Genomic DNA, 19,190 nt, shown 5'->3' with positions numbered 1-19,190 from the left:
AATTTCTTCGAACGTGGCTGGATCCAGCGAGAATTACCCAAAGAATTACTAAACATATTGTAACTGTGTCAATTCAGTCATAAGCCCTCCCTTTTTTTTTCCCAATTGAATCTTAAATTTTTTACATTTGCGCTAATTCAGTCCATCCGTATAATTTTAGTTGGAAATTACTGCTGTAGATGCCGTCCACCCTTCTTGCTCTGGCAGGTCGCCGGACCTAAGTGACTCGCGGGAGGAAGAAGAAAGGGAAGGGGAAAAAAAGAGAAAGAAAAAAAAATATAACAATTTTATTAAAAATTATCCATGTCGGTATCAATCGCACCACGTAGGATGACCAACATCCATGTTAGCGATTTTCGGCTAAAATTAGCCGGATGGACTGAATTGATACGAATGTAAAATGTTAATGACTCAAATTTTGTATGGACTGTCTAGGATGATGTGGCACTCCGGGCGCATCTAATATTTTCTCGCGAAGACCGGTCCCCGTGCTTAGCTTCGGCGCAATGATTTTTTTTTTTTTACTTTCCTATGTTTTTTTTTTCTTAATGTGGTCAGCGAGGTTCACGGGGCCCTCATCGGCCACAGTAAGAAAAAAAAGGAAAGAAAAAAGAAAGAGAAATATTTGAACAAATTATTTAAAATAATTCACGTTAGGTCACGTAGGACGATCGACGTCCACTTCAGCGATTTTCTGTCATTGACTCAATTGACAAAACGTGAAAAAGTTTAAGATTGAATTGGCAAAAGCACAATAAATTTAAGAATTTTTGGACAACTTTCCTTAAGTTGACCGCTACTCCACAGTTACTACTGGATCATGCAATCAGAATTTTGGGTTAGCACACATTTGGCTTCTGAAATTGTTTCTACCATTCGAACAAAAAAAAAATTTTGTTTCTACCATAGTCACCAGGTCATTTATGAGGAGAAAAAGGGAAGGAATTCTCTTTCGAATTCTCTCTCGATTTGCTCTCGTTTCCTGTCGAATTTGTCAACTTCGAGTCTACGATACTATGATTCGTCCTCATATCACCTTCGAGCAGCCCAAACGGACATCCGTCGATGTTACCGATTGACTACTTATTTATGTAGACGCGTGAAATCGATGCGTACTATGATGTCCTAGATTGACGTGGCGTTGCTCGATTCTCTGTATGATCGGACTAGAAAATCAATGCAAAGTGCTCGGGAGGAAGAGTTTGATCATGAAATGAAACCAATAATTGAACAAAACAGGAGCCCCACGACGTGACATTACTCATTATGGTAGTAGTTGCCGGCGAATGAACCGTCGATACATTGGTCGCCGTCGGATGAAAAAGAGAGCAAATCCTGTCCGTTAATCGTAAAATCTTCACATCGTGCTTGTTACGATTTTTAATATGAGAATGCAATTAACATCAGCATGGACGGATCGACCAGCTCTCGTCGCTTGGTGTTTTGGGGCATTTTTTATGGAAGAAGCAATCGCGGCGTATGACTGTTGCATGAATATTTCTAGGTCTCCCCTTCTTTGAGATAAGGAGCTCCAAAACAGTTTTATATTTCCCTCCTAACTTAAGTGTCTGAGGCCGCCGCTCACCGCAAAAAAAAAGCTCAAACATATTACAATTATGCTAATTCAATTCAAAATCTTTTTTTTTCTACTAAATGAGTTTTAATTTTTTTTACATTTGTACCGATCTATATTGCACCGACACGACACGACATGACACGACACGCCGACACTTGAATTCTCAAAAAATGGAGAATTTCGACACGTTGTATATTTTATTTATATTTTTATACATACATGATAAATTATTATTTTTATGTTTTCAATAGCAATATCACTGTAAAATCAGAATAGGCCTTTTTTCTTCTTGTCCTTGCTCTTAATTGATCCGAACAAAGGAAATCATAAGCAAGAGAGGAATTTTTTTAGCGTGGGCGAAGTTCCATCACACGCATGGGCTCAAGGTCTAATTTGAGATGATGACTCTGTTACTCAACTGCTATTCACAAATTGCAGCCCTATTCCTGGAGAGAGATTTAGGTCAAATCCTAAGCAAACAAAAATATGATCGGCTCGCCGCTGCCACCATCCTCTCCAACACACACGCACAAAATGCAAGACGATTCCAACGTTTCTTCACATCCCTAAAGGAGCACGGTTGCATCCGCCACGCCAAGACCGCCACGGCCGGCGGGTTTTGTGACGTTGACCTCATACTTGTCAAGGTTGCCGCCCGGCGCCCCCAATAGCCATCCGCTCCCCGAGTGGCACATGCTCGAGCCCTTCCACACGTTCTCCCTTGGCTTCGCTCGCCAACTGGGTAACTCCGAACGCTCCCCGAAACCAGCCCTTTGCGGTCTGAACTTCTGCAGAAGTGGTTCACCGAATTCCTTCCCTTCCGCGCGGCGCCCTCAACCGCCATAAGAGGTAGAAAATTAGGTCAGAAAAATTTGTGCCTTTTCAATTTCGACTCGCGTCACCCTTGGACACGCGAGTCCGGGCCGTCTCCGTTAAGTTGATCGAACATGCATTGACCGCGTGTCCAAGCATGTTTGCCGTGTCCGGCACTTGTCGAATACCGGTGCGTGTTAAATACCGAAACGTGTCCAATACTCGAAAATTCTCTCGAGAGGCATGTCCATACAATACAGGTGCCAATTCAATCTAAAAATCACTAACGTGATGCTATTGATATGACAATTTTATAATAACATTTTAATATTTTTTATTTTTTATTCTTTCTTTCCCTTTTTTTTTTTTTTGTCCTTTCTTCTTTCTCTAGCCAGGCACTGAGGTCTGGCGACCAACTAACCTAGTGACAGCGAGGTCCTTCCTCGCTAGTGGACAGTGGGAGCAAGCTTCGTCGAAGGCCAGTGAGGTCAACCTCGCTGACCCTCACCTCTGGCCAGCGACCACGGTGATCAATTGGAGGAAGAAGAAAGGTAAGAAAAAAATAAAGAGAAAAAAATAAAAATAAAAATTTTGAGAAAATTGAATAATTATAATGTATTTATGATCGACGGAACAATGTCAAAGAGGAAAGTGATTGAAGGGGTAGAACGCCGTCGCCATTGCAATTCAATGAATTGATAGAACACGGTTGAGGTCAAATTTCGATGTAATGCTTTCACCGGAGTCGGTCGTGAAAGGAAGATACTTAAGGAAAAGGAAAACGAAACCTGAAACGACAATCCATCCTTCATCCAAATTCTTTTTATGGGCTGTCCTTTGCACGTGAAATTAGACTTACATATGAGCGGGGCCGGAACCAGCTCGGTCCAGGACGTATCGAATTTCCCCGGATTAGATGTTGGGTCGGAGTGGACTAAGATCCGATCCGACCGAAGGTCGTCCTCGAAGTCTGTTCGCAAATAAAAAACGGAGGACTTCCAATGGAAGTTGTCCAATTGAAATCCAAGGAGATTCATCGGATGATTTCGGATGAGTTTTAGCAACCACATACTTTGAATGCCAACCTTCTTTTTCGGTTCGAATAGTTTGAATGCCGACTTCATGGATGGACTACGGGTCAATTTCATTACTCTATCGCAGTCGCAACTGCTTGACAGATCCAAAAAGCCCATTGAATTGCAAGAAACAAAAGAAGCCCACAATCGATCCTAGCCAATGTCTAATCGGCTCACTTATCCATTTGGCAAAGTAGACACGTACGATGACCTCGGACCACCCACAAGAAGTTGACCTTTGAACCGTCGAACCCTTCGATTTTAGTCCACGGAATGACGCGTAACATAGATACAGGTCTAGTCGCATGCCTAACTGCCCATGCGAGGAGATTTGTTGATCGTTAGAACCTCGGTATGTAGTGACAGACCTATCAATTTTGGACTTTAAGGTCCCAACTAATGTGAGATCGACGGTGAACCATCAAACCTTTCGATTCTAGTTCACGGAATGATGCATAAATGAAATACAGGGGGAGTCGCATGTCGAACTGCTCATGCGAAGATATTTATTGATTGTTAGAATCTCGGTATGTAGCGATGGGGCCTACCGATTTTGGACTTTAAGTTCTTGATTGGTGTGGTAGCTCAATTGGAACATCGTGCAATCGTGTGAAACACTTGTGAAAACGCCTAGAGATAGTCGCTAGTGCAGATCGCCGTTCCTCGCCATTTTAGTCATGTAAAAAGTCTAGATTCGAGCAAAAATCGAGTGAAATTGTCAAACGAAACCTGTTGATCTTATAAATTTCAGCTTACGAAGGGTTACTTGGTTCGGTTATGTCCTTGGTCTTATAGTATGAGTTCATGAACCTTATAGCTTGAGTGTTTTCACAAATACACGCAACTGTCGTATCCACGTGCACTAGGTAAGACTTTGCTCACTAGGTACTAAGCATGGCCGCAAGATTGGTATGAGATGGTGACTGGGCAACTTGTGTCACTAGACCGGTAGGTTTCAATCGCGAAATTAGCTCATGCGACGTTTGGCGAGCCAATCCAAGCTAGCCTTCCTTTTCGCGTTGTCCCATAGAACAATTAAGCGAATAATTTCCCATATCGAATTGTGCCACGGCTAATTTAGTTTAGACATCCAGATTATCGAACGAGACGAACAGGACACTTTCGGTACAACAACCGATTTCGTCTTGCCATGGTCTCATCGGAAAAGCGACATCGGCTCTCGATCGCTTTGTACATGAGAGGCCCATCTCATCTTCAGAGCTCCCTAGAGATGTTATCTATGTATTTTAAAATCCTTAGCACAAACCGTCCCGACGCCACTCCCACGGATCGGTTGCATCTTTCACTCTGCATGTTTACTCGCCATGATGACACCACAAGCTCCACTCACAATGGTACAAGAGCACGGAAGAACTTGCTCATTTAGGACATAGAACTTTCGATCCATGTCACTTGCATACGAGAATTGTTGGATCCAAATCAAACGTTTTATCGCTCAACCAATCCCTTGAAAGTTAAAGAAATATTGTTCACCCGTATTTTAGGCCAAAGCGAACCGATAAAACAAAATGAAATCCTGCTAAAGAAAAATGGAATTTTGTTAAAAGTTTCTTGCTTTCCATTGTCGGATTTCACATATAATGAGTAAAAATAAATAAATAAATAAATCAAAGCGATCCACAAAAACCAATCTTCCATTAGAATTGCATTTTCTGCCTAGTGGGGATACTTAATGGGGATCGGGTCCAGCTATGCTATCTCATCATGTTCTTTCTCCATACAAAGGGACAGCCGATTAGAGCGCGCGTGACAGCACCTCAGGGGTATAATTTATGTTTGAGAAGTGCTTTTTTGGAGCATAAATTCGTTCGATAACTCAATTCTGTTTTTCTATTTCTAAAGTATTATTTTTTCTTCGGAAGTAATTTTGAAGCTACTTGAATAAGTAAAAACTATTTTTTTATTTTCAAGAGTAGAAAAATTAATTTCACTTTTCGCCAAAAGTTGATTTTTAGAGCAGCAATATTGAAAAACACTCGATTTTCTAATTTTCTCTAATTTCCTTTTATGTACTTTGCGAAGATAGGAGAGCTGAAAACAGGAGGGGGAGCCACCCCCCGAAAGTCGGGAATTTGCGGAGATGCAGGGAATATTCTTCAGGAAAGTTCGGTGCCCAATCGTTTCGCATTACGTTTCCCAATCACGAGGGACACGTGGCGAGCGCCCACCGGATCGACCACTTGGCTTTCTCTCACTTGACTAAACCTGCTTTCTCTCTCTCTCTCTCGCTCGACAGGTGGCCCTTCTCTTTTCCCATTACAAGTGAATGATGACGTTTATCGGATTATTAACCGGAAAAAGAAAAAAAAAAAGATAACGACATAAACGACCAATGAACTTTGAATCAGTATGCAAAATAATCTATAAATTTTTAATTTTATTCAATGTGATCCTTAAACTTTAGCGTAATGTTCAATATTTATTCAATATGATCTATTGACTTTTAATAAAAATGTTCGATATAGTTCTTTCTTTAGTATAATATCGGAGATAACGTTGAACATTTTCGTATTATTCGACAACTAAATCGAACGTGTACCCAAAGTTCAGGGACTTCATTACATAAATTAAAAGTTCATGAATCATATTGAATATTGGGCTAAAATTTAAAAATTATGTTAAATAAATTAAAAGTTCACGAATCACGTTATTTATTGAGACAAAATTTAAAATTCATTTGCGTTGTTTTCTAAAAAAAAAAAAAAAAACGTTTATCGTATCCATGAGACATGGACAGCCATTTGTTTGTGCTCTTTAGTGCGATGTCTTTGTCCTTTCCCCACCCTAATTAACCTTGTCGAAAGGAAAAATACGAAACGTATTATATTGTGGATCCCTAAAATTAGCACGTACTTTTACAAAAAAATTAATTTGGATAATTAAATTTAAAACCATCGGGTAAATTTGAAAAATGAATGAATAATCATAATTATCATTTTTTCATATTGGGAAAATGATGTAAATTGTCTATGGACTTTGGTCATACGCGCGATATTTCACTTTATTGTTTAATGTAGCATCAAAACTTTTATCCAATATGCAATATTACTCCCGACCTTTTAATTTATTCGATATGGTTCATGAAATTTTAAACACTTATATATTGTTTAGGGATCACATTGAACGTTTACCAATAGTTCGAGAACAACGTTGAACAAAATTCTAAGTCTAGGGACGACATGCACAAAGTTTGGTCATGATCAACAGAGATAAATAGGGCATCTTCCGAACCGAGCGGGTTAAGATCAATGGCATGATTCTGGACTACGTAAATCATTTGACAGTGAATGGAGTGCCTTGGAGATTTTTGGGACAAAGTCATGGAGATAATTAACTATCCCAAGAAATATTTGCACCTACTTGATTGTCAGATCTGTTGAGAGGGATTTCCGCAATTCATCCGCCATATGAAGGCCGGGATAATAAGTTCATTCTTTCAAATGCATTTCGAGAAATTCTATTTCTTTTTTAGCAATGATAATTTTCTTCGGTGAAAGCATGATGCCATGCATTCAAAAGTTACATCATATAAATTAAAAGTTGAGAGATGACATTACATATTAAATGAAGATTCACGATCATTTATGTTATTATCTTTTTGCATTGTTTTATGTAAGATTACCTTTTTGCATACTTATGTAAGATTATTCTATTGAAACCGACTTGATTGTGAGAATAATTGAATAAACATGTACTGTACAACAGATGGACAAAATTCAATAATTAAAAATGGAAGATGCCTCAATAAACACAAAAAAAAATTATAGGATACAAGAATGTGTGGGGCCATGTTGGGTCCACGTGTCACACTAGCCATACACGCGTCTCTTTGCTGTAAAACGATTACTAGCATAATAATAGAGAATTTCCCAAAAATTGTATTAAATAAGCCAGCCAACTTTTATTTTAATTTGGGGGGATGGCAACGTATTATTTTTTTGGGTGAGCCCCACTAATGTAATGATGTAAAAATGTGTGTTTAACAAGGAGCTTTCTAGATGCAACCAATCCAGTCCCCTTCATTTATTCCAATTTACATTATTTATCATAGTAGATGGAGATCTTCTCGGTTGCCATATATTTAAAACACGTATCTTATTTACAATTCGGGCATTACAGTCTAAGCTAACATGATGTACGCTTTGAATCTGTTGACTACTCGATTTCGATTCGGACCGTTGCACGAATTAATCGTAATTAAAAGGAAAAGTCAAAAAGAAAACGACAGTAATCTTTTTATATTTGTTATTTGTTAACTTGACTTTTTTCAAAGGGATGAAAAAGCGACAGCTGAAAAATATGAAAAAAAAGTAATGTTGAACTCATGCAAGCATGGGCGCGTGGCATTATTGAAATTAACTATTCCTCGCCAGCATATGCTGCCAGAATAATTCCCCAAAATTTCCCGCTCTTTATAATCATCGAGTCTTCCGTTAAAGGAAAAATTCTAATCCGGACTCGCGAGTATGGATATCTGCAGCTACTGTCCACTCCGATTCGACACGCGTCACCGGGTCGGTCAAATCTCACGCGCCAGGAGGGTCCCGTCAAGCTGATTTGCGTCTCCCGCTTATCCGAGGGCAGCAAAGCAACTCGTGACAGCACATGTTTTTGGTAACCTAGGACAAATATTTATTTTGTCTTTTTGTGATGATGCTTCATGTTCCAATTCAAATCCAACGTGGGAAGCGAAAACCAACAAATTCGAATTATTATCCCTTCAATTAAATTCGTGAAAATCCATTTCTGATACTACTAATTTGCTGAAGACATGATTGAATAAATCAGAATTAATTTTATGAGATGACTTTTTGGGTTGTGACTACAACATGACGCTGAAAGCAAAAAAATATGATGATATGAGCTAACAAACAAATTAAATGAGATGCGCAACTTCATCAGGACACCAACACATCGAAATATACCAAGCGCTAACTGATCAACAATTGACTTTGGTATTATTTGTTAGGAACCTCTAATAAACCCAATATTTTTCCTCAAGGAAATCACCGAGATTAGTCAATCCATGAAAACCCACATTGACTCAAAACTTAAGTTAATGAGTTAAGAGCCAATTATGATATGTTAACTGTTTCACACAATGTTATAAAACTTTTAGAATGCAATTTATGCATTTTCTTCCTTGAGAGCAAAAATCAATAAATGAAGAAGTCAAGCGTATTTTTTAATAACTAAAGTAGTATGCTTAAGCTTCAAAAATATGGTAAAAGTAAATATGGTGTAGCATTTATTTTTATATCTAACAAAAGTCCATCTTCAAAATTTTTGAAAGAGACTCATTCCCGTTGAAATATTATTCCACATCGCTTAATAATATTTCTTAAATGCTTTTTATATTCACATGGCATTTCTCAATCTATAAGCTATATTTTTTCTGCCGAACATTTTAACAACGTTGTTGATTTGTGAAGGCAAATTGAAATGAAAACATTCAATCTTGGATTACCTACAAATTTTTTTTTTTTTTGAGGAATTTAACGGGGGAAAAACTTGTTTTCCTAGCCTAAAAGTTATTTAGCTACTTAACGAACCTTCACTATGCAAATATTTTAAAAAATTGAGTGGGAGCAAGAGCACCCGATATTGTTTATGTAGTTTCATTCCTAAACTTATAAGAGCGAGTTTTGTAGTTATAATATAGGGTTAATACCATTAAAAAATTAAATTGATACACCTATAATAAATTTACTTCAAATAATTTTGTTACCATACAAAAATCTCAAATTGGGAAAATTTCAAGAAATGGTCCGAAGTCCTCTCATTTTCTCAAATAAGGGTCTTAAGTAAATTTTATTTTAAATAAAGGCTTGAAGTGCTCTCATTTTCTCAAATAATTATCCGAAGTGAATATTGTTTTAAATAATGGCCTAAAGTGACAATAAAATCTCAAAAAAGGGCCTACCTTCAAGGGCATTTTCATTTTTTTTTTACTTATTTGATTTTTTCTCTTTTTTATTAGACTTTTCTTTTATCTTTTTTCAATAAAAATTAACCAAAAAAATTTTCAAAAAAGAAAAAGACAACATATACAAACGGGCCACCGCCCCACTACCCGAGGGGTGGGGGGGAGGTGAAGGTCGGTGACCCTATCGACCCGAAGCAAGAGGCCGGTAGGCTCTCGCTAAAATCGGAATAGGGTCGGGCCCTCTCCAAGATTTGGGTGGGGGTCGTCGGCCCCGCCTTGATTAGGGGAGGGTCGACGACCCTCGCCTAGATCCGGGAGAGGGCCCGACACTCTCTCGGTTTTGCGAGGGCCAGAGGCCCTCGCCTCTGGTCGGTGGGGTCTTCGGTGCTCATAGAGGTGCCGCCGACCCTATTGGCCTTTGCTACCCTTGCCGACCTTTGCCGACCCCCCACTTACTGTGGACCCACGGCCATAGGCGGGAGGGGCAGCCCTCCCGCATGTGTCACCTTTTCTTTTCTATTTTTTTTTTAATTTTTTAATTTTTAAAAAATAGAAAAAAGGAAAAAATAGAGAAAAAATGAACGAAAAAATCAAAATGAGAAATGATGAAAATACCATTTAGGCCAAACCCTTTTTTGAAACACTATGGTTACTTTAGACCCTTATTTGAAACATACTACTGCCACTTCGGGCTCTTATTCGAAGCAAGGTTCACTTCGGACCCTTATTTAAGAAAACGAGAGGATTTCGGGTCCTTATTTGAAAATTTCTCCCCAAACCGGTACGCATGAGTTAAATTTACTCTAATCTAATTTTTTTACCACAAAAAAATCCCAAACCGATGTATTTGTAACAAATTTTTACATTAAAATTGATTTATACCATTAATAATCTTAAACTGGTACACCTGTGACAAACAAAGGTAAAAATCTCAAACCAGTACACTTGTCAATTGCCATGTGTCATTTAATTCAATAATTTGATGGTAAAATTTAATAAAAGTCAAGGGAGGATAAATTATCACTAGTGTACCATATTAGAATTTTTTGCGGTTAAAAAATAAGTTTGGGATAAATTTATCACAGATGAACCAGTTTGAGATTTTTAGTGGTATTAATATTATAAAACAAGAATTGTTTTTGTGTTAATTGAAATCAATGCTTTCAAAATTAATTTTTTCCTAATTCAACATACTTAATAAGTGACTCAAAAAGCAATTATTAATAGGACCATTACACAACCATGTCCCGTCATGCTAGATTGAAGTATGGACTAATAGAAAAAAGGCATGAACTTTCAGACCGATGAATGCTACCTACACCAGAATTTCAGTTGATCGGAAGGAAACTTACAAAAATACTATTTAGGTTGTTCATGTGCAGAACATTTTTTCTCAAAACATTTCCTACGACGTTTTAAGATAATTTTTCACGACTTGGGTTTGGTTTTTTGGTTTTTTTTGTTAAAGGCTTACGTGTGTTTATTTTAGGAAAAATGAATTATTTGAAAAATATTTTTTTAAAAATTGATCTATTGAAAAATTGGACAATAAAAAGAATCTTTATTATCGATAATAATTTATGTTTAGATATTTTCGTGTGTGGCGGAATAAGCGGGGTAAGAGATTATTTTTTAGACAAAAACTTTCCAATTTAGACAAAAACTTTCCAAATCTTTCAATTGTTTTTAAACGGACGGAGCATTTATGACATTAATCAAATCCAAACGGACCAAAAAGAAAATATCCCAGAAGGTAACGTTTAAATCAAATTGAGCGCTTGCATAAACCAGGGCCAATTCCACAGCGAGTACCCAACAGTTGCGTACTCGAGGAGAGTAGGAGATCTCCGTTCGCCGACCTGCAAAACAGTCCATTTTCATCTCGCTTCCTGCACACACAAAAATCAGTTTTTTTTTTTTTTTTGGGCCTTCGCCATTATATGATCCGTTCTCTCCATCTCTCCGCTTCCAGAGCTCTCTCTCGCTCTCTCCCTCTCTCTCTCTCTCTCTGTAGCGGCCTTATCTCCATCAGCAGATAACCATAAGAGATCTCTCTCTTTCGCTCGCCGCGTGGAAGTCCTGCGAGGAGCCGAGCGAGGGAGGTTCTCTCACTCTCTCTCTCTCTCTAGGCTGCGCCGATGGCGGGAAACGACTGGATCAACAGCTACCTGGAGGCGATCCTCGACGTCGGCCCGGTGCTCGACGACAAGAAGTCGTCGCTCCTGCTGAGGGAGAGGGGCAGGTTCAGCCCCACCCGCTACTTCGTCGAGGAGGTCATCACCGGGTTCGATGAGACCGATCTCTATCGCTCCTGGGTTAAGGTTAGATCGAAGCGGGCGCTGTTGTTGTTGCTGTTGATTGCGGCGTGATTTTTTGGAGCGCTTCGTTTCTGGTTCCTGTTTGGTTTGTGGCGCGGTGGTTTTTTTTTTTTTTTTTTTTTTGATGTGGAGTGTTGCCTGTGCTGTTTTTGTGTTGGGATTTTTGTTAGGCCCAAGCGACGAGGAGTCCCCAGGAGAGGAATACTAGGTTGGAGAACATGTGCTGGAGGATTTGGAACCTGGCGCGGCAAAAGAAGCAGGTGTTGTTCCTGTTGTGATTTCGTTGCTGTTCATTCGGGAATTGGTTCCGGTTCCATATGATTTCAAAGTTTCGTTTTCGGAGTATCTTGTTTATTTTCACTTTGATTGAGCTTGTTGGTAGGAAGAAGTAGATGGTGGTGGATGTTATCGCTTTGTGATTATTTTGTAGATGTTTGGTTGATCTGCAGTAGAAAGCCTTGTTTGCGGAATTTAGCAAGTGTTTTCAAATGGTACTACTTGTTGCCTAAAGTTAGCTTAACTAGTCCTTTTTTTTTTTTTTTTGGTTGTTTTGGGATTTCTTGTGGCGGAAACTCTCTAGTTTGGGACTTTATTTCATACTTTGGATTTTATCTGAGTAGTTCTGTTCTGTGCGGCTATATGGAGTTCATTGTTTGAGGTAAAGAGCTAGGCTTGGAGACTTCTCTTTTCCTGGATTCGTGTGGCGAGAGTATGGAATCGAACTACATCCCATAAGTATTGGTTTTGATCGTTTTTCCTCAATGCATAAAGGGGATGAGGAACAATTGAGAATTATGATTTTCTCTGTTTTCTTTATGGTCCCTCTTGACTACCGATGCTTTTCATTTCGCTACCAAGGTAGAAGCTTCCACAAAGTAGCTAAATATGAAATAGCTGTAGAAATTAATTTCAAGTGGAGTAACTTATAAGCTTGTTGAAGGATGCTTCATGCGCTGGTTCTAAGTAAAATATACTGATTCCAATGTCGATCCCTTACTAGCTTGAAGGTGAAGAAGCCCAGAGAAAAGCTAAGCGTCGACTTGAACGTGAAAGGGGTCGCAGAGAAGCAACTGCTGACATGTCTGAGGACTTATCTGAGGGAGAAAAGGGAGATGCTGTCAGTGATTTATCAACTCATGGTGATAGCAACAGAGGCAGATTGCCTAGGATAAGTTCTGCCGATACAATGGAGACATGGGTTAGTCAGCAGAAGGGGAAGAAGCTTTACATTGTACTAATAAGGCACGTGCTGTTATATCCTGTTCTGCACAACTCTGTCCATTTGAAGCACCATTGAAAAAGACATTGGGTTACCCCCTCATTCAGTATCTCACTTATGCTTTTAGAACTCAATGAGACAAATGTGGGCCACATGTGTGACTTGATTTTCTTACAATGCAACCGTGTTTGTCTGGATGATGCAAAGAAACTTATATCAACTGTACTACTTGTGAATAGATGATATGGATCCATTCATTGCTGTAAGTGTTGTGTAAGATTTAATGGAATGTGATAATGTCTGCAATTTATTTTCTCAATCACTGCTGTTGTCTGCAGTCTTCATGGCCTGATCCGAGGTGAAAACATGGAGCTTGGCCGTGACTCAGATACTGGCGGTCAGGTAGATTTGAGTTGTGATCTTTGATTTGCTTAATTTGTTTGACAAAGTATCATTATTGTCTGAGTTTACAAGGCTTTTATAACCTTTACTTGTGGGTGCATATTTGTGATGGTGATTTTGTACCTTATTTCTAGCTGTAAGGTAGAAGACTTATTATGGGCCATTACTCTTTAGGTCAAGTATGTCGTGGAACTTGCAAGGGCGTTAGGTTCAATGCCAGGTGTTTATCGAGTAGACTTGCTTACTAGACAGGTGTCATCACCAGATGTTGATTGGAGTTATGGCGAACCCACAGAGATGTTGAGTCCAAGAAATTCTGAAGTTATATCAGATGAAATGGGAGAGAGCAGTGGTTCTTATATTGTCCGTATACCTTTTGGACCAAGAGATAAGTATATTCCGAAGGAACTTCTTTGGCCCTACATCCCTGAATTTGTTGATGGGGCGCTCAACCATGTAATACAAATGTCAAAAGTTCTAGGAGAGCAAGTTGGTGGTGGCCAACCAGTGTGGCCCGTTGCCATCCATGGTCACTATGCTGATGCTGGGGACTCCGCTGCTCTTCTATCTGGGGCTCTAAATGTACCAATGCTATTTACTGGTCACTCACTTGGTCGAGATAAGTTGGAACAACTCCTCCAGCAAGGTCGTCTGTCCAGGGATGAAATTAATACAACATACAAGATAATGCGCCGAATAGAGGCAGAAGAATTGTCCCTTGATGCCTCTGAGATAGTAATAACTAGCACTAGGCAGGAGATTGATGAGCAATGGCGCTTGTATGATGGTTTTGATCCGATGTTGGAGAAGAAGCTACGAGCAAGGATTAAGCGCAATGTAAGCTGTTATGGAAGGTTCATGCCGCGCACGGCTGTAAGTAATATAAATTCCTTTTTTCTCTCCTTCTCTGACCTAACTCTCTCATTCTTACTGCAGTTTATCGCATGATGGATGTGACAACCTCTTGCGCATATTTTTATTTCCAAGCCATTTTAAAACTGGCTTACTAATAGTTAAATGATTCTTTAGTTAATTATGCAAGTTAATTATCATCTACATTATGCTCGGGTGCTTTTGGGTTGATTGTTGATGAGAGAAAATGATACGAGCCGCAAGCTTCATGAGAGAGGGAGGGAGGGGGGTGGGGGGAAAATAGGAAATTATGTGAGTATATTTTGTGCATGTGTAGATATTGTTATTGTTGATGATGCTGTACTATAAGATGAACTAAACTATTCTGGGTACCAATTCAGATAATACCTCCAGGAATGGAATTTCATAATATTGCTCCACAAGATGGTGATGTGGATGGGGAGATGGAAGGAAATGACGATCATCCTACTACACCAGATCCACCAATTTGGCCTGAGGTTCGGAACGAATTGTTCGGAAAAGCTAAAATTTTGAAGAATGGCTCAAGTTAAGCTTCTTGGGGCATGCATTGGCATGGACTCACCTTTTGATTTGTAACAATGCAGATAAAGAGATTTTTCAATAACCCTCGGAAGCCCATGATACTAGCACTTGCGAGGCCAGATCCCAAGAAGAACATCACCACATTGGTCAAAGCATTTGGAGAATGCCGACCATTACGAGAACTGGCTAATCTGGTAATATAGTCTAATTCATTACCATGGTATTTGTTTGTTAAAGACTCTTGTCGATTATGCCTGTGAGAGAGTGAAGAGTATGGTAACCTCATTTAGCCCTTTGTTGTGTAGACTCTAATTATGGGTAATAGAGATGGCATTGATGAAATGTCGAGCACAAACGCTACTGTTCTCCTCTCCGTGCTCAAGCTTATTGACAAATATGATCTTTATGGGCAAGTGGCATATCCTAAACACCACAAACAGTCTGATGTTCCCGACATATATCGGCTAGCAGCAAAAACAAAGGTAACCTTGGAGGATTATGCTAAACAAGCTGTCTGCGAGAATACAATTGTTCATTTTCCCAATAGAGCTGTTGCAACTTACAGATAATCCATGTTATCATTCGCATGGTGCTTTTGGAGTTTACTTTGGCACTGACATCTTGCATACCATTTGGTTAGAGCATACACTAGAACAAGCAACCCCATTTTGATTACTTGAGTCAGCCATGTTTGTTCTATACGGTTTTGTGCTGTTATAAATTTCAATTTTAGTCAAGATTATATGCCCCAGTCCAGCCGTGCAACAGTGCCCACTTGCATGCATGTGTTCAATTTTCTACTGAATGATTCTACTGATCTGATTCTTTTGCAGGGTGTTTTCATCAATCCAGCTTTCATCGAACCATTTGGTCTTACTTTAATAGAGGTGTGTGTTACTTCGTGAAGTGTTAATCTTCTCAAGCCGTTATATGATAAGAGTCCCTCTGTCTTGTCAAACAGGCAGCAGCTTATGGTTTGCCAATGGTCGCCACAAAAAATGGAGGTCCGGTTGATATTCACAGGGTATGCCTTATCGATCTGTATTTTTTAAACAAATTTTCTGTGCATATCTTAAACTGACTGAAAGGAAAAAAAGTGCAGGTTCTTGATAATGGCCTTCTTATTGATCCCCATGATCAGCAGTCGATTGCTGATGCTCTTCTAAAGCTGGTGGCGGGTAAACAGCTGTGGGCTAGGTGCCGACAGAATGGACTGAAGAATATACACCTATTTTCGTGGCCAGAGCATTGCAAGACTTACCTCTCTCGCATAGCAAGTTGCAAGCCCAGGCATCCACAGTGGCAAAGAAGTGAGGATGGTCTTGAAAATTCAGAATCTGATTCGCCAAGTGATTCCTTGAGGGATATCCATGATCTGTCCCTAAATTTGAAGTTCTCATTGGACACAGAGAAGAATGAAGCTAGTGGAAATGAGAATTCTGTCGGATCTGAAGAGAATGCAGCAGATAGAAAGAATAAATTAGAGAATGCTGTTATGACATGGTCCAAAGGTGTTTTAAAGGATAGGAAGACGGGTTTAGTGGAGAAATCTGATCAGAATGCCAACTCTTCCAAATTGCCACCCCTTAGGAGGAGAAAGCACATTTTTGTCCTTGCTGTGGACTGTTATTCACGGACAGATCTTCTTGAAATCACACAAAATGTTTTCTCTTCAGTGGAGAAGGAGAGGAATGAAGGCTCTGTCGGATTTATACTGTCAACATCTTTGACAATATCTGAGATTCAGAGTTTTCTAGTTTCCGGGGGTTTGAGTCCTAATGATTTCGATGCATTTATCTGCAATAGCGGTAGTGATCTCTTCTATCCATCTCTCAATTCTGAGAACCGTCCATTTGCACTCGACTTCTATTACCATTCACACATTGATTACCGATGGGGTGGGGAAGGGTTAAGGAAGACTTTGGTTCGTTGGGCAGCTTCTATTACTGACAAGAAGGCTGAAAATGAAGCCGAGATTGTCACTTTGGCAGAGAAGCTCTCCGCCGACTACTGCTACACCTTTAAAGTGGAAAACCCGGGAATGGTACACCTTATCTCTTTGTCATTCAGCTTGTAATGAGACAAGTATTGCAATTTTTGTTGACATGGATGAGGGATGTAGGTGTTGTGCTGATTTCTGTCACTGTCCTAGTACTCAGGTTGAAATGTGTGAGCCTCTCTTAACTTTTGGTCCTGCAGGTTCCCCCAGTTAAGGAGGTGCGGAAGATGATGAGAATTCAGGCTTTACGGTCGCATGCTATTTATTGCCAAAATTGGACCAGGCTGAATGTCATTCCAGTTCTGGCATCTCGTGCCCAAGCACTTAGGTATTGTTTTTTACTATTGTCATGGATGACCTGAAAATATCTGATAGAAATAAGTGCATTTGACCAAAACTTCATGTTTTTTCAAATTAGGGCCCGAGGCATTTGTTTTGTTTGGAACCTGCATATTGAGCAATCAATATTAGTCGCAAAGAAATGGATGTGGCGAACTTGGCTTAAATCCGAATAATGGCACCTAATAGTCATAACTACAATGCTCTGGTGAAGATTGTCCTAAAATTACAGAACACTGCAAAGGCAATTCATTGAACATCAATGGCCAATGAACTAGAGAGTCAAGGTTTGTTGGAAGGGAAATGCGTTCTAGAGACATGAAGGTTCCACAACTTGCAAAGTTTTGGTAGCTGTAAGAAGGGTCGTGCGGATTTAGGAAACACATAGAGCTCTGCAAGCAAGCTCTTTTGCAGGGAACTGCATAGAGAATGCCTGATCTCCATATGTCTAATGTCCCCTGAACAATTTACTTGTCTTGTGACATCAATTGGTAAAGAGTACTAAACACGGTAATAAATGGCTGTTACCTGTTACAGGCACAGAGATATGACTAGACTTCGATTAAACTTCTCTACCCATAGTTCACTCTACAATTACAAGTCTCAGAGTGCACCGCGTCTCCTTGTACGCTGCTGTAGGGAGGTCTGTTATTTTCATCATGCTTGATCGACTGCCAAATGAACTTAAAATATTTCACGTAGGTACCTGTGTGTGCGGTGGGGAGTCGACCTATCAAAGATGGTTGTTTTTGTTGGAGAATGTGGTGACACGGATTACGAAGGATTGCTTGGTGGGTTGCACAAGAGTGTTATACTTAAGGGGGCTTGTGGCAGCAACAGCAATCAATTCCATGCCAACAGAAACTATCCTCTTTCAGATGTCATGCCCTTGGACAGCCCAAACATCGTTCAGACATCTCAAGACTGCAGCAGCGATGACATTCGGGCTTCTCTGGAGACTTTAGGAGTCATAAAAGAGTGAGAAATTCTTCTCCATGACCTGTTCTGAACTTTATCACGAGAGGTGCTCGTCGTCATCCCTTGGAAGCTTCACATTCTTTCCTTCGCTCTTCTTTCAACATGCGTTTCCACATAGCTGTTGCTCTTACTTGATGATGAAGCCTTCTACTGCTGGAATCCGCACTGTTTTTGTTTCGTATTTTGCCTCGAAAAGTCCCATCGTTTTCTTTTCTTTTTTATTCATTTCCTCCGGCCAAGAGATCCTCAGAAGGCCATTATCTTGCTGTTACTTGTATATAAGTTGCCGGTGCATCTTCCGATGCTCTTCTTTTGGACATTATAACATCTCTCCCAAGATGTTTCCCGTGTATCTGAGGATGAACATGATGTATATACGTAAGTTGCCCTCTTGCGCATGCTCACGTGCAACTCGAAGCTGGATCAAACAATTGACATAAATATACACATGTACTCTCATTTTTTGTTTTATGGGTGATCATGAGTGGTTTTTTTTTATTTTTTTGGGGTCGAAATGAGGGGGTTTTGTTTACGAATTAGAGACTGCGTTGTTCGGGGTGTTAGATCTTATGGATTTTGATTTGGAATGGTTAAGAGTTAAGAGTGTTTTTTTTTTTTTTTTTGGGGGTGGGTGTCGGGAGAGTCTAAGTTGAAGAAGAAGAATAAGGTGGTTGCCGAGATTTGTCAACCGCCGAAAAAGGAGAAGAAATCCACTTCGGCAAGTAAGCAAATTTTTAACGGGGGTAAGGTCCTGTCGGCATCACCGATAATCCAGGGACAGCCTGAGACATTTTAATAGAGAGGAAGAGGACAATTTTGTGCATAAGAATAGCCATCAGACTTGACGCCTCGTAACAAGAACGATTATAATGAAGAGAAAGTTAAATATAAGAGCCGCAATGCTATCATGAAATCGAATAAAAATTTAAAGTAGATATTGTTTTAAATAAGGTTATAAAATATCCTCGTTATTTTAAATAAGGGGCCTGAAATGGATATCGATTCAAATAAGGGTCTTTCACCAATTGGTTAGGGATATTTTTGTCATTTAATTTTTAATTTTTTTTTCCTATTTTTAAATTTTTTTTCCTATTTTTTTGTTTTTGA

At 39.5% G+C, this 19,190-nt stretch overlaps 1 protein-coding gene across 2 annotated transcripts; it reads left to right on the top strand.

The window, feature by feature from the left end:
• Positions 1–1,309: 1,309 nt before the first annotated feature.
• LOC115753989 (probable sucrose-phosphate synthase 1) lies at positions 1,310–18,481 on the top strand. 2 transcript variants are annotated; one of them, XM_030692870.2, is made up of 14 exons: positions 1,310–1,337; positions 11,502–11,733; positions 11,901–11,990; positions 12,731–12,972; positions 13,288–13,351; positions 13,526–14,224; positions 14,605–14,721; positions 14,830–14,961; positions 15,073–15,249; positions 15,601–15,654; positions 15,729–15,791; positions 15,870–16,811; positions 16,967–17,094; positions 17,808–18,481. In XM_030692870.2, exons 2-14 carry the CDS (start codon positions 11,551–11,553, stop codon positions 18,085–18,087), a joined length of 3,171 nt encoding a protein of 1,056 aa, XP_030548730.1. In that variant the 5' UTR covers positions 1,310–1,337; positions 11,502–11,550; the 3' UTR covers positions 18,088–18,481. The 2 variants fall into 2 exon arrangements, with proteins under 2 accessions (XP_030548730.1, XP_048132987.1); XM_048277030.1 differs by lacking the exon at positions 1,310–1,337 and adding an exon at positions 8,157–8,167 and having other exon boundaries at positions 11,515–11,733.
• The last annotated feature ends 709 nt before the right edge of the window (positions 18,482–19,190 follow it).

This window comes from Rhodamnia argentea, chromosome 4 (assembly GCF_020921035.1).
Source record: "Rhodamnia argentea isolate NSW1041297 chromosome 4, ASM2092103v1, whole genome shotgun sequence".
NCBI classification, from domain to species: Eukaryota; Viridiplantae; Streptophyta; class Magnoliopsida; order Myrtales; family Myrtaceae; genus Rhodamnia; species Rhodamnia argentea.
Note: the sequence above shows the minus strand (reverse complement) of the source record. Positions and strands in the feature narration are given on the sequence as shown.

Coding starts and splice junctions, on each gene's coding strand:
- LOC115753989 (XM_030692870.2), top strand. CDS start 11,551: ATGGCGGGAAACGACTGGATCAACAGCTACCTGGAGGCGATCCTCGAC. Junction 14,722..14,829: donor ATCCACCAATTTGGCCTGAG/GTTCGGAACGAA, acceptor GTAACAATGCAG/ATAAAGAGATTTTTCAATAA. Junction 17,095..17,807: donor TCTCGTGCCCAAGCACTTAG/GTATTGTTTTTT, acceptor TATTTCACGTAG/GTACCTGTGTGTGCGGTGGG.